General features: G+C 40.2%; 1 protein-coding gene across 4 annotated transcripts; it reads right to left on the bottom strand.

Moving 5' to 3' along the window:
• Positions 1-874: 874 nt before the first annotated feature.
• On the bottom strand, positions 875-2734 carry BEX3 (brain expressed X-linked 3). 4 transcript variants are annotated; one of them, XM_023633644.2, is made up of 3 exons: positions 2295-2555; positions 1820-1904; positions 875-1487 (listed from the first exon to the last, which is right to left on the bottom strand). In XM_023633644.2, the coding sequence occupies exon 3, from the start codon at positions 1454-1456 to the stop codon at positions 1118-1120; it is 339 nt and encodes a 112-aa protein (XP_023489412.1). In that variant the 5' UTR covers positions 1457-1487; positions 1820-1904; positions 2295-2555; the 3' UTR covers positions 875-1117. The 4 variants fall into 4 exon arrangements, with proteins under 4 accessions (XP_023489412.1, XP_070114478.1, XP_023489413.1 ...); XM_070258377.1 differs by having other exon boundaries at positions 875-1438; positions 2295-2368; XM_023633645.2 differs by lacking the exon at positions 1820-1904 and having other exon boundaries at positions 2295-2584.
• Between the last annotated feature and the right edge of the window lie 12245 nt (positions 2735-14979).

Below are 14979 nucleotides of genomic sequence, written 5' to 3'. Positions count from 1 at the left end.
TAGGCCCCAGTGGATTCATGTCTCAGTTCTTTGAAGAGGAGCATAAAAATAAAACCAAAAAGGGCTATCTTGTTAAGAACCAATGTAAGACCAAGAACCACAGGAATGGTACTCACTTGGATAAAGATAACTGTAAAGTGGGGACAAAGGCATTCTTCACACTTCTATGGAGGTCAAAAGGGTGATTTAGCTTACAAGGAACCCCAGAGAAATCAGATTTTTGTCACCTTGAAGACTCTAGCACATCAGCAACAGAACAGAAACAGGACCCAGCAGAAGGGAAAGTATGCCCAACTGACATGGCAGTAATCAGGGGAGGCGTATTGGAAATATCAGAGGAATAACAAGGTGGAATCCACTTATTTTTGCCCTCTGGACTTGTGAGCGTGGGTGAAAACTCCCTTTAGTCCTTCCCAAGTGCCTGACAGAGGCCAGGGTCCTATTAAATGCTGGGGAGTTGCATGGGAGGTAGCCCAACACAGTTCCACAACTCATCTATTCTACTCAGCAGCTCCGTAAGGCAAGCATTAGCCCCCATTTCACAGAAGAAAAGACTGACTCTTTAAAGAAATGTATCTGTAATAAAGGGTTTATTTTTCCAGTTAAGACTGGAAGATACTTAAAGTTCACTCTTTAAGTTTGTTGAACCGGTAATTATCATGTACCTGAACTACGTTCAGACTTACCAAGAAATTGTTTTCATTGCTTCTAAAACTCCAGATAATAAAAGGAAAAAAGTCACATGTTATCCAACCAGAGAAATGTACCCCAATTAACACCCTGGGATATTTGATTTCAGATTTTTGGGAGGTCCACATACATACATACACACACATATATATATATATATATAAATGAAACAATAATGTATAGATTGCTTTTTAAGTGCTTTATTAACTTTACATTTTTCCATGCAAATGGGTGAAACTTTACTGATGACAGAAACTTAGACTGGGTGCCAAGGCAATCTCCAATTAGAAGCTGGTAACACAGAACCCATCGGACACATGGAAATTACATAAGGTTCACAGCAAACGATCAGTAAAGGCATAAGAGGAAAATGCAAAGAAAACAATAGTGGGAATCACAGTATTAATCTCATGGAAAATGGCAGGAGTTAAGGCATAAGGCAAAATTCATCATGATGGTCATGGTGATTAGAGAGCTCCCCCATAAGGATACGCAGACAATTCCTCAACTGCAGCTCCCTAAGTTTTCTCCTGATTTCTCTCATCTCCTCCATGAACATTTCCATATCATCTCCATCTCCACCCATCCCATCATTGACCTGCCTATTGGGTATGGCCCATCGGAAATTAGGGGCAAGTCGGCGAGCCTGTCCCCGTCTGTTATTTCCTGCAGGCTGGTGGCCTTCGCCCCCTGCCAAAGGGCGGTCTTCCTCTCCATTCTGCATGGGCTGCTCCATTTCTTCGTTTTCCTGGTGGATATTGGCCATGATGAGACTTTTTTTTTTTCTGGTTGTTTTTCTTTGAACACAAGTAAGACAAAGGCAAGGAGAGAGACTGAATGCTTGGTACAATGATCAGCAGGATTCAGAGCCCTGATAGGAAAGGCTTTTTAAAATTTCATGTTTTCCCCACCTTCGGAGCTTCTTGCGCCCTCTAGGGGGCCTCCAATTCGAGCCCCTCCCTCCGGCTCTCTCCTTTTCCCTCCCCCACCAAAGCCCACCATTTTTCCTTTCCCAGGATTCTTTCCCAGAGCGCAGCAAACACCAAGATGGAGGACGGGGGACGGGGAAGTTGAGCGGGGGTCTCACACTGGGCTCTGCCCCCACCCCCACCACTGTGCCCGCACCGACCTGGGCCTATCCTTGCCGTCTCCTCCTCCTCCCGATTCTCGCCCCAAGTGAGCCGCCGCGACACTTGACACTTGGACCCGCAGATCTGCAGAGGGACGGAGTGGAGAGAGCGGGGACTGCTGCCAAGCGCTCGGCGCCAACCCGCCGCCGCCCGGCCCCTTCCCAGCCAGGGCCCCCGGCCCCCGGCCGCCTCCGCCCCACGTCTCTCGTCCCCAGCCCCCAACTCCCCGACCCGGGCGTTCACCATTTTCCTGCAGGAACTCGGGGGTGATTTCCCATCGCTCTTAGTTGCTCTGCCACCCTCCCTGGAACCCTGCCGCCCCTGCACCCACACCCCAGGGGGCCACTAGTTCTGTTCCCAAGCATGCCGGGTGTGGAGAAAGCAGGCCAGGATTCGCTGCGTTGATTCCCCGCCGGCCTCCGGGGTTGGCCGTCCGCTGCCGCTCTGGCCTCGGCGCGCGCCCGGGGCCCTTACCTGCTCCGCTTCCCCGGGCCCGATGCCAGCCCGCCGTGCGCAGGGCAGCGGGGAGCTGGTACCCAGACGGGAGTGACGACTGCTCGGAAGGCTGCGTCGCTCTGCAGCTCCCGGTCACGTGAGGGCCCCGCGTCACTGCCGAGCTCGCCCCCCAACTCCGGCGGCCAGTGCTGCAGGAACGCGCCCCCGCCTCCTGCACACGCACAAGCACAGACAAGCCTCTGCCTCTGCCTGTTAGCGCGTGGGGCCCCAGCGCGCAGCGCCCTGTCACTCATCTCGGTGTTCTCCAATCTGAAGGCCCACAAGAAGCATCACCTCCCTGCGGTTGGAGTTTGCACTTCTCTGGTTACCAAGGAGGGTCTGCTACACCCTCCACCCTCCCGCTCCCGCCCCAGGCCTTGGCTTTGGCCTTTCTGCTTTCTCTCCTCTCGTCGCTGTCTACAAGCTCCGCCACAACCCCCCACCCCCACTCCCTGCACTTGCACAGCCACCGTTGCCCACCATATCCCCTGAACTCATACTCTTCTAGGAAATTTAGAATGAGAGCTGGGGTGGGGAGGGAGCAGGGGACTTGTCAGAAGAGAGGTAAGAAGATAGAGAGGGCAGTATATATCCTTCCTAATAATTTTTATTTCCTTCTTTAAGAAATCATGCCTCAAAAAATTAAAAATTACAAGATTTCATTTTTGAAAGAAATGTTTCATCGCGCAGAATAAAAAAGCTTCGTTGTTTGATTATGTTCACCTGTGCCACACAGAAAATATTTTCCCTGGGTTCCACACATCGACATCACTTTTGAAACATACTAGCTTGTTTCAAAATTTTATTTTCAAAAAGGGAAGGCATCTTGCTGAACACAGTTGGTGTTTTCAACATGATCTGTACAGTAAATCTGTAGGGAGAAATCCAGTTGTCAGATCTTGGCCATTTTGTGTACATTTATGTGATGTTTTTGATACCACAGTCTTTGGAGAAAAAGAGCCTTTTTATTCCCTGCTTTCCTTTCCAAACCTTCCAGAGCACCCCTACAAATATCACCTTAGAACAGTCTCATAAGTATAGAATATGAAGAAATCAGTTCCAAAGCCATCTGCCTTTTGATGTGAATGTTTCAAAAAATAATAGAAATAAGCAGGGAGTATGTGAAGCTCCGAAACTTGAGACTGAAACTCATCTTGAGTGTAAATGTTCCTTCCTCCAAACTGAAATAAAATATTATCACAGCTAGAAAATAAAAATGTCTTTGGGAAAGTGACATTATTATAAAAAAATTTTTAGTACGTGTTGGTTGTGATAAAGAAACCAAAAGAATTATATGCACTGAGGCTAGACAGGCCAGACAAATGCTTACTGCCTCTAGTTTTGGCTCCAAACTGCTATGTAATCTCCTACACTGCTAAACTAGCTGGGACATTGAATAAAGGAAGAGGACATGCCTAGTGCGTATACAGTTTGAGGTTTTGGAACTATGTAAAATTTTATATATATATATATATATATATATATATATATATATATATATATACTTTTAGGAATATATAGATATGTTAATATATAGCTCCAAAAGGTCAAATTACAAAATCACACCCAATAACTGTCTTTAAAAGGAATAGTAGTGATTCCTGGATTCTGTCTCACAGTTAACAATTCTTCATACAGATAGCTCTGTTAGTGATGTTGGCTGGAAGATTGGCAACAGATGTTAGATCAGGGCCAATCTTCCTCACACACAAAAAGAATATAGAAAATTATGCCTACTCTAGTTTCCCTGTAAGCTATGGCCATTATAACTTTGATGTCAAGAACTTTGAAGAATGAAGAGTGGACCCCATGAAATTTTAAGGGTATTACTGTAAGAGTTTGAACATTTGAGAGAGAGTGTATTTCATTCAAGAGATCTAGTCTGAAATAATAACAGCTATGAGGCTAAGATGTCTGAATGTGAAAGCTACAAATATTCACTCACTATCTGATAGTACTCACTATCTTTTAGAGAGCCGAGGGATATTATGTTCTTTATTTCAGAGACTGCAGATGATATCTTTAGACACCAGAGACCCATGGCCACTCTTTCCTGTTGTTTAGGACTCTGGTAGAAAAGAAGTTCTGTGCTGTATAGTCTCCTAAACTGATTAATTGAGCTTGACTATGTGTAGGCCAAGGGAACTCCCTTGATCCTTCTAGCTTCAGGCCTAGGGTGGCCCCATTCCTACTTTCCCCTGACTTTGGGATGAACTTAGAGGAGTATCAGGAAATTTATGCATAAGTGTTCATAAAGGTCACTTTACCTTGCCTTACTGTTGCTAGTCCCATTTAAGTTCCATTACTAATACAGTTTTAGCATCTAGCAAGGTTCTAGTACTCAGTAGGCCCTGTTAGTTCAGGGGTTGCAACTCACATGGCCACAGGAAACATATGTGAGTTGGCTGAGCAGAAATCCAGTTAAACTGGGGAGCACGTGCTCTATCAAAATAGGACAGCCTCTGCTCACCTCTTGCCAATTATTGTCATGAGGCAATTCAGGTCCAAGGTTGCCAAATATTCCTTTTTTTTTCCCCAAGAGATATCAGAAATACAAAGGTTTATGTGAATTTTTTCCCTCCAAAAATGAGCTGCTAATTTAAAACCCTGAGGTCATTTTCTACCTTTACTTACACTTGCCTGACTCTATTTGGCTGACTTGCTAACATATTGCTTCAAGACTATTGCATACCTATCGCTATCACCTGCAGTGTGACATGTAACTCTTCCAGTTATCGATTGATAGGTAACAAATCATCCCAAAATTCACTGATGCAAACTATAACTGATATTTATGTTTACAGATTCTGTGAGTTAGAGATTCAGAAAGTGTACAGTGAGAACTACTCTTCTCTGTTCCAGGATGTCTCAGGCCTCAGCTAGGCTGGTTTGGCTGAGGGTAACTTGAAAGGCTGTAGATGACTCAAACAGCTGGGTCCTGGAACAGCTGAGACTGAGATGGCTGAAGGACAGGCTCATGTGGGACTATCAACCAGAGTTTCCACATGTAGCCTGTCCAACATGGCCATCGCAGGGCTTTAAGAGCATATGTTCCCTGTATACAAGGTGGAAGCTATATGGCCTTTAATGACCTAGGCTTCGAAGTCACATAGGATCAGTTCTGCTGTACTCCATTGGTTGAAACAGACATAGGTCCTCTTCCAAGATTCAAGGGTAGTGACTATAGACACCAACTCATTTTTTTAAAACCAGAAACTCTGGAGGTAAAGGAAGAGCCAAGCAATCTGGGGTTTAAGCAGCCCTCCAGGTGATTCGTGTGTGTGTGTGTGTGTGTATGAGGAAGCTTGGCCCTGAGCTAACATCTGTTGCCAATCTTCCTCTTTTTTTTTTTTCTCCTGAAGGCCCCCCAGTACATAGTTGTATATCCTAGTTGTAGGTTCTTCTAGTTCCTCTATGTGGGATGCCACCTCAGCATGGCTTGATGAGCGGTGCTAGGTCTGTGCCCAGGATCCGAGCCGGTGAACTCTCGGCCACCAAAGCAGAGTGTGCAAACTTAACCAGTAGGCCATGGGGCTGGCCCTAGACTCCAACTCTTGATGGGAGGAGTGACAAATAATTTGCAGCCATATTTTAAAACTGTCACACACTATACTTGTATGTACCTCTTACAATCCATTTGTTACCTTACAGCTAGACGAGGCAGTCAATATGTTAATGATACTTGTTTGATTACAATTGTTAAGTACAAGATAATTTTTGAATAGGACCTAAAATGGAATTTCCACAGCCTTGTTTCACCCATATTTTTCTTACCTTAAGGATTTCTAAGAAATTAATTTTTATAAGAGAAAAGTTTAGCATATTTGTCCACAATTATCCACCTGTGTACTGATTGAGTACTGATGTGCAAAGTCATCAGAAAGGATTGGAAATAGGAGAACAAAATAAACTGTGAGGCCAAAAGAATGGATTAGCAGGCTTATAGAACACTGGATTTTACAGTCATGTTTTCTGTGCCTTTGCCTAATTTTGAATTATAGGGTAGGATTTATGATCTCACTAGCAGTCCTAAACTTTCACAGATCATGTTTTGTCAAAACTGGAACAATCTTAGAATTATTTTTGTCCAAGAACCTATTTTACAAATTGAGACACCAAGACACAGAAAAATTAAGAGATTTTCCTAGGTTACCAAACAAGATAGTGTCAGAATTAGGAATAGAGCCACCCATGCTTTCTTGGCTAATGCTATTTACTTATTTATTTACCTTCTAGGTTTATACACATTGTATATAATATCAAAGGAGATTTATGATTTTCCAAATATTCTACAATAAATTAGGTAAATGTGAGAATAAGGAAGACATTATTTTTAAAGACTAGTAAAACTGATAATTTTTATATGTTGATAGTATAGATGATTTTTATCTATAACTAAAGAGTAAACTTTCTCTCTCTCTCTCTCTCACACACACACACCCCTCCTCCCTTCTCTTCTTCCCCCCCACTTTACACTCCTACCCCAGCTGCTGAGTCAGGGGCTACATTTCCTGTCACAAATCTGAGATTCAGACATTATTAGCATGACAGTATCTTGTGCCACATTTTACACTTAGAAACCTATGCCTGGTGACTTGGTGCCCCTGCTCCTTCCTCATCCCCTCCCATTTAGTTGTCCTCATCTTTAAGATTAAAGATGCATTTCTGATGCTGGTCATCAGGTGGTGATTATCTCTATTTCGAAATTGTCTCCAAGGAAAATGTATCCTTTTTGCAAGTAGAAAAAAAATCATTAATTATATTCCTTTTAAATTAACATTATGAAATATCACACACAGAATTATCCTAGTTTTCTTAAACATGCATAGTGATGAAAATAAAATAAAATAGCACTTAATATAAATGCTCCTATATGCCAGGCATTGTTGTATACGTATATTCGTTACTTCATTTTATCCTCCCTCAAGTCCTATGAGGTAGGTACTAATATTATCCCCCATTTTACAAATAAGAGAATTGCAGGACAGCAGGGCTAAGCAATAGATAGGAGGTGGTAGAGCAGGAATTCAAACCTATATAGTCTAGTTCCTAAGTCTATGGTCTTAACCTCTACTCAGTTTCATTTATTAATAAGTCCCAAATATATATCTCATTCAATCTTTAATTCATCGATTGTTTGAGCTTTTTCCTGTGCTAGGCACTGCCTGCCCATTCCACATCTCAATCTCAGTACCATATTTAGGAGTTCTGATTCCCAGGCTGTAGCTCTTTCCACTTAATAAAAATAAAGAAATATACTTTTAGTTCAACCATAATTTACTGAGCATCTACAATATCCCAGGCAAGGCCCTGTATATATAAAAGAGAACAAGGCAGATACAGCCTTCGTATTCTTATGGAGCTCATGGTTTAATGGGAGGAAACCAGAAGGAGAGTGTGGTAAGTACTGAAGGGGCAGTTGGAGCACTGAGTAAGAGGACTTAACCTAGTTGCCAGTGAAGTCTTCCAGGAAAAAGTAATGTCTAGGAGGTCAATTTCTGGAATGACAGTGTGAGGAGCTCTATGGACCTGCTCTGCAGTGAAACTGGTGGAAATTATCAAACAAAACAAAAGAATTTAAGGCCTCCGGAAATGGTCTTAAGGGCATATATCAAGTGAAGAAACATCTATTCAAGAAAATCTGTAAAAATTCCATAAGAAAGGTAAACGTCTGTGGTATTTGAACTTAAACCTCTCCCTCCCTCCTCACTCCCAGGTGAGGGAGGCGTAACTCCTAACTGTCAGCTAAGAACACAGGGTGTTCTCGCCTGAAGCTCCCAGCCATGGGGCTTTCTTCCTGGGAAGAGGAGGACATCAGCATTTCTCATTCTGCCTCACTACTGAGTGTAGTTGAGAGGCGGAGGCTCTCTCCTTCCAACCAGCCCCCACTGATGGAATGCAGACTGTCCTATGGGTGTGGCACCACTGAGAATACTGGGGCCCTGATCTCTCTTGGCTTGGCTTACAAGGCATGGTTCCACACTATGAGAAGCAAACTAAGAGGACCTCAGACTGCTGTTTCCTCTCTACCTCCACGGAGACATCAGCTCCTAAAGCAGGAGTGTCACTCGGAGAGAAGAGTGCCATTGTCCCCACCCCCAGATTTAGAGCCCTGGCTCAGAGATTTTGCCTGAGGAGAGAAGGAAGCCATAGCATGTATGTTCTAACATTTTCACAATGGAACTTCATTTGCAATAGTACATGGAGAAGTTCAAGCCAAGGATGCTCTAAAAATAGTGGTGGTTTTAGTGGAGGGAATTGGGAAGTGATCCATGGATTCAGTGAGGATACCAGTTAGCTCTAGGTTGGCTAGATTGTTTTAAAGAGCCAGGGAGGAAATGTCTGGAAGGAGTCCTGCCTCCTTGGGTTGGAACAAGTATCAAACACTAATCATTGAAACTATTCCTTTGAGGGAGCCTAAATTTGATTAAATTAGTCTTCAAAGCAATTGAGGGGGCCCGCCCAGTGGCACAGCGGCTAAGTTCGCACGTTCTGCTTCTCGGCGGCCCGTGGTCTGCAGGTTCGGATCCCGGGTGCGGACATGGCACCGCTTGCCAAAAGCCATGCTGTGGTAGGTGTCCCATGTATAAAGTAGAGGAAGATGGTCACGGATGTTAGCTCAGTGCCAGTCTTCCTCAGCAAAAACAGGAAGATTGGCACTAGTTAGCTCAGGGCTAATCTTCCTCAAAAAAAAAAAAAAAAAAAGCAATTGATGCCCAGGGGCATTATTGAAAATAATAGATTAATCAACTGGCAATTAAAGGAGCCTAACAGCTGGGTATGGTGAAGGCTGTGACCTTCGCAAGTGCTTCTCAGTCCTCCACCCCACCCTCAGGTGGGACAGGATGACAAGAGGAGTTTGGAGTTGGATATTTCCCTTCCTCTAGGTTGGTTAGGCTCTGATAAAACTCTAGTAAATTAGGCTCTGCTAAAATAGTTTCTCTTGATGGAAGGCTTTATTAAGAAGAATAAAATGCTCTGAGAGTATTTAAAAAATGCTACTTTTCCTCTACCCCTACCAGGGCACTAGGTTTTTCCCCAATATTCACTAGGAGAAGCTCATAGGGCTCTCAAGGTAAAACTCATAAAAGTGTAGGAGCACCCCCTAAGACTGGGCCTCTCTGCAGTTTTAACTCACAGGCTTCTCCACAGTGAACTCCCAGCAATCCATCAATTACAGTTTAGGATTTCCTACCTCAGTAATGTTTCCTGGGGAAGTTTCTGATTATGGAGTTTGCTCCAGCAAATTGTGATCCTCTGTATCTACCTGTTTGTGTCTCCTTTTTTGAGGGCAGTGGTTTGCCCTGTGACCTCAATTCTCTAATGCATGTAAGTAGAGTTATTGACTTTCAGTTTGTTCAGCTTTTTGCTTGTTAGTATGGAGTGATGACTTCCAAGTTCTTTACATGCCAGACCAAAAATTGGAAGCAAGAGAGACATTTTATAATGATAAAATAGTTAATCCATAAGGAATATATAACAATTATAAACGTATATGCACCTAACAACAGAACACAAAAATAAAGGAAGCAAAAACTGACAAAAATGAAGGGAGAAATAGATAATTCAACAATAATAGTTAGAGACTTTAATACTCTACTTTTAATAGTAAATAGACCAACTGGGCAGAAGATAAATCAGGAAACGTAAGACTTAAGAAAACCCTGCACCAACTAGACCTAATAGACATATACAATATTCCACCCAACAACAGCAGAATGCACAATTTCTCAAGTGCACATGGAACATTCTTCATGGTAGACCATGTGACAGGCCATAAAACAAATCTCAATAAATTTAAAGGGTTAGAAATAATACAAGATATGTTCTCTGAGCACAAAGGAACAAAACTTCATATCAATAACAGAAAAAAATTAAGAAACTCACATCAAAAATATAGGTAAAATAAGCAAAATAGTCTTAAATAGCCAGTGCATCAAAGAACAAATCAAAAGGGATGTCAGAAAATACTTTGAGATGAATGAAAACATGGATCAAACAGAAGGAAGGAAATAACAATGATTAGAGCAGAAATTAAGGAAATAGAGAATGGAAAGTAAGTTTGTGAAACTAAAGCTGGTTCTTTGAAAAGATCAACAATATTTACCTAGGTTTACCTAGATTGACAAGAGAGGGAGAGAGAGATAAATAAAGAGAGGAAAAGAAAACTCAAGTTACTAGAATCAGAAATGAAAAAGTGGTCATTAATACTGACCTTATAGATAAGAAAAAGGATTATAAAGGAGTAATATGAAATATTGTATGCCATTATATTAGAAAATTTATATGAAATAGACAAATTCCAAAAAAATCCCAAACTACCAAAACTATCTCAAAAAGAAATAGACAATCTGAATAGATCTATAACAAGTAAAGAGATTGAATTAGTAATAATAATAATAATAATAATAATAATAATAAAACTACTCAGAAAGAAAAGCCTAGGCCCACATGGCTTCACCGATAAATTCTACCAAAATTTAAAGAAGAATCCTTCACAAATTCTTCCAAAAATAGAAAAGAACACTTCTTCCCTCATTTTATGAGACTAGTATTACCCTAATACCAAAAATCAGACAAAGACATAACAAGAAAAAACTACAGACCAGTATCTCTATCTTTTATGAATATGGATGCAAAAATCCCCAACAAAATACTAGAAAAACAAATCCAGCAATATACAAAAACAAATTATATATCATTTATCCCAGAATGCAAGTGAGATTTATCCCAGAATGCAAGGTTGGTTTAATATCCCCAAACCAGGAACTTCCTCAGTATGATAAAAGCCGTTGTGAAAAACCCTCAGCTGATTTCATACTTAGTGGTGAAACACTGTATGCTTTACCCCTAGGATTAGGAGCAAGACAAAGATGTGTGCTCTCACCATTTCTATTCAACATTACAGTGGAAGTTCTAGTCAGGGCAATTAAGAAAGAAAAAAAAAAGGCATCCAGATTGAAAAATAAGTAGAACTATATTTAGAGAGACGTGATCTCATATATGGAAAATCTTAATCCACTGATAAACTAATAGAACTAACAAACAACTTCAGCATGGTTGTAGGATACAAGATCAATATACAAAAATCAGTTGTATTTCCATACACTTGCAATGAAGAATCTGAAAAGAAAATTAAGAAAATAATTCTATTTATAATAGCATCAAAAAGAATAACATACTTAGAAATAAATTTAATAAGAGAAGTACAAAATTTATACTCTAAAAACTGCAGAACATTATTGAAAGTAATTAAAGAGGATGCAATTGAATGGAAAAAAATCCCATGTTCATGAATTGAAAAATTCAATATTGTTAAAATGGCAACACTCCCCAAATTGATCTGTAAATTCAATGCAATTTCTTTCAGAATCCCAGATTATTTCTTTGTAGAAATTGACAAGCTGATTCTAAAATTCATATGGCATTGCAAGGGACCCTAAATAAGCAAAACAATCTTGGAAAAGAATAAACTAGGAGGATTCACATTTCCTGATTTCAAAACTTCCTACAAAGCAATGGTAATCAAGACAGTGTGATACTGCACAAAATAGACAGATAAGTCATATAGATTGAATTGAGAGTCCAGAAATAAAACCATGTGTCAGCCAAGTTTTTGAGAAAGGTGCCACGACCATTTGACGGGAAAAAATAGTCCTTTCACAAATAGTGCTGGAGCAACTAGACAGCCACTTGCAAATTAATGAAATTACACACTTATCTCATACCATATAAAAAAATTAACTAAAAATGGATCAGAGACCTAAATGTAAGAGCTAAAATGATACAACTCTTTGACAAAAACATATGGGTAAATTTTCATGACCTTGGATATGGCAAAGGATTCTTAGACATAACACCGAAAGCATGAACAACAAAAGAATAAATACATTGAACTTCATCAAAACTAAAATCTTTTGAGCTTCAAAGTATGCCATCAGGAAAGTGAAAAGATAACCCATAGAATGGGAGAAAATATACACAAATCATGTACCTGATAAGGGACTTGTATCCAGAATATATAGAAACTCTTACAATGCAATAATAAAAAGGCAAATACCCCAATTAAAATATGGGCAAATGATTTGAATAGATATTTCTCCAAGTAAGATATACAATGGCCAATACACGAAAAGATGCTCAACACCACTAGTCATCAGAGAAATGCAAATCAAAACCACAATGAGATACCACTTCACTCCTACTAAAATGGCTTAAAAAGTCAGATAATAAAATGTATTGTCAAAGAGATGGGAAATTGGAACCTTTACACACTGCTCATGGAAAGGTAAAATGGTCAGCCAGTTGAAAAACAGTATGGCAGTTCCTGAAACAATTAAGCATAGAGTTACTGTGTGACCCAGCGATTCAATTCTTAGATATCTACCCATGGGAATTAAGAACAATGTGTCTCCACAAAACCTGTACACAAATGTTCATAACGGCACTATTCAAAATAAGCAAAAGATGGAAACAGCCCAAATATCCATCAATGGATTAACAGATAAACAAAATGTGGCATATCCATACAGTAGAATATTGTTCAGCAGTACAAAGAAATGAAGAAATATATGCAACACAATAGATGAACCTTGAAAACGTACGCTAAGTGAAAGAAGCCAGTTGCAAAAGACCACATTTTATATGAGCACTATCTTATGAAATTTCCAGGATAGGGAATCTAGAGAGACTGAAAGTGGTTTAGTGTTTGCTTATCGCTGGAGCGATAGAGCCATGAGGGAGGGGTCACAGCTAAGGGTATGGTGTTTCTTTTTGACTTGAAATATTCTAAAATTGACTGTGGTGATAGTTGCACATAACTATGAATATACTAAAACCCGTTGAATTGTACACTTTAAGTGGGTGAATTGTATGATACGTGAATTAAATCTCAATAAAGCTGTTTAAAAAAAAGAAGTAACATCTATTCTGGGATGAATGAATAAATGTGTGAGGAATGGTCAAGAGAATGTTTCAGGCAGGGAGAACCAGGAGAACCAAGACCAGGACTTTAAAGGGCATGGAGCTTCGAGGAAATGATGGGAATTGATTCAGCACAGCAGCACTGCTGTTGTTGTTGCTATTTATTAAATACTAACTGCTGCAAGGCATAGATTAGGGACAAGGGCTTTGACTTTAGACAGGCATTTCATTTAACAGCTGGGGGACCTTGGCCAGAACACTTAATCTAAGCTTCATGTTCCTTTTCTCTTAAATAGCACATTAATGATGTAACATCTGGAAAAGGACTCAGAGTTCATGGAAGGGAAGAAGGACTGTGTAAGTCCAAGAAACTATTTTGACAGTTACAATGCAAGGATAATGGAATTATCCATTAGGAGAAATTTTAAAAAAATAATTATTTCTTAAACAACCAGGGTTTGGAGAGGGGGGCTTCTCATACATAACAGTATCCAAAAGCAGTTATTTGATATTCTGACACCAGGGTTTTGCAAGAGCCTTAGCAAAAACAGCTGCATCACTTGATGGATAATTTAGTTGGGTATGGAGCATCTTTTCATGTACTGGTGAGCAAGAGGCCTGGTGAGATATCAAAGTGCCACTTCAAAAGACGTGATCTCTCCCTTTAGGAGCTAAAGGGATTCATCTTGATATTTGTGGGTATGTGTACATATCTACATGTACGCATATATATTATACTATACCTCCTGTCCTTAATTTTTCTTTTAATAATGCACAGTGATCATGCAGTATATATGGATTTAACTCATTCTTTTAAATAGATTATTTACCCAAACTCTACTGAAAATATTAAAGGGGGTGCAGGCAAAATATTTGAACAGATATTTCTCAAAATAAAATGTACAGGTGACCAATAAATACATGAAAGGATGCTCCATACCCAACTAAATTATCCATCAAATGATGCAGCTCTTTTTTCTAAGGCTCTTGCAAAATCCTGGTGTCAGAATATCAAATAACTGCTTTTGGATACTGTTATGTATGAGAGGCCCCTCTCTCTCAACCCTTACCCTACCTTGAACTTTCCTTGTAGAGAGAACAAAACAGCTTTTCTCTTAACTTTTGCCTTTTCCTTCTATAGAAGCAGTGGTGATTACCTGTGTACAGGATCTGGGGCTGACTTTCAAACACATACACTCTGCTGTCAGTTTCTCAGTGAAAATTTTTGCATAAGATAACTCCTGTCATTAGCACCCTGATAAACCCACTGGTCTTGGTCCTCTGCTTCTTTTATTTTGTGTGTCACGATAGCTATGTCTTACTGTAATTTTAAAGTTCCTCATAGACTTTACTTTTAGTTTCTGAGTTGATCTTTACATTCAGTTAATTAGTATTCGTTCAAAATCCTATGTGTTTAAGTAAAACCTAGAAAGATTTACAAATGCCCTGTTTACATTCTATAGTATAATGCATTATTTGCTATCATTAACTTGGAATTATAAATCAAAATTTGTGATGTTAGGAAACCCTTTCCATTCACATTAAGATTTATTGCACAGAGAAAAATGTTACTGGGAGAGGCCACTCACCTTGGGTCCTGAGCATCCCTGCACGTTCTTACTGAGTAGAACAAGAATGTAAGGCCCGGACACTCTACACAGGCAGGCCATTTCTCACAGTTGTGTTTGCAGCAAGTAACTTGGAGAGAGGAGGTAACTAGTGTTTTTCCCTGGACACAGAT

Source organism: Equus caballus, chromosome X (assembly GCF_041296265.1).
Source record: "Equus caballus isolate H_3958 breed thoroughbred chromosome X, TB-T2T, whole genome shotgun sequence".
Classification (NCBI taxonomy): Eukaryota; Metazoa; Chordata; class Mammalia; order Perissodactyla; family Equidae; genus Equus; species Equus caballus.
Note: the sequence above shows the minus strand (reverse complement) of the source record. Positions and strands in the feature narration are given on the sequence as shown.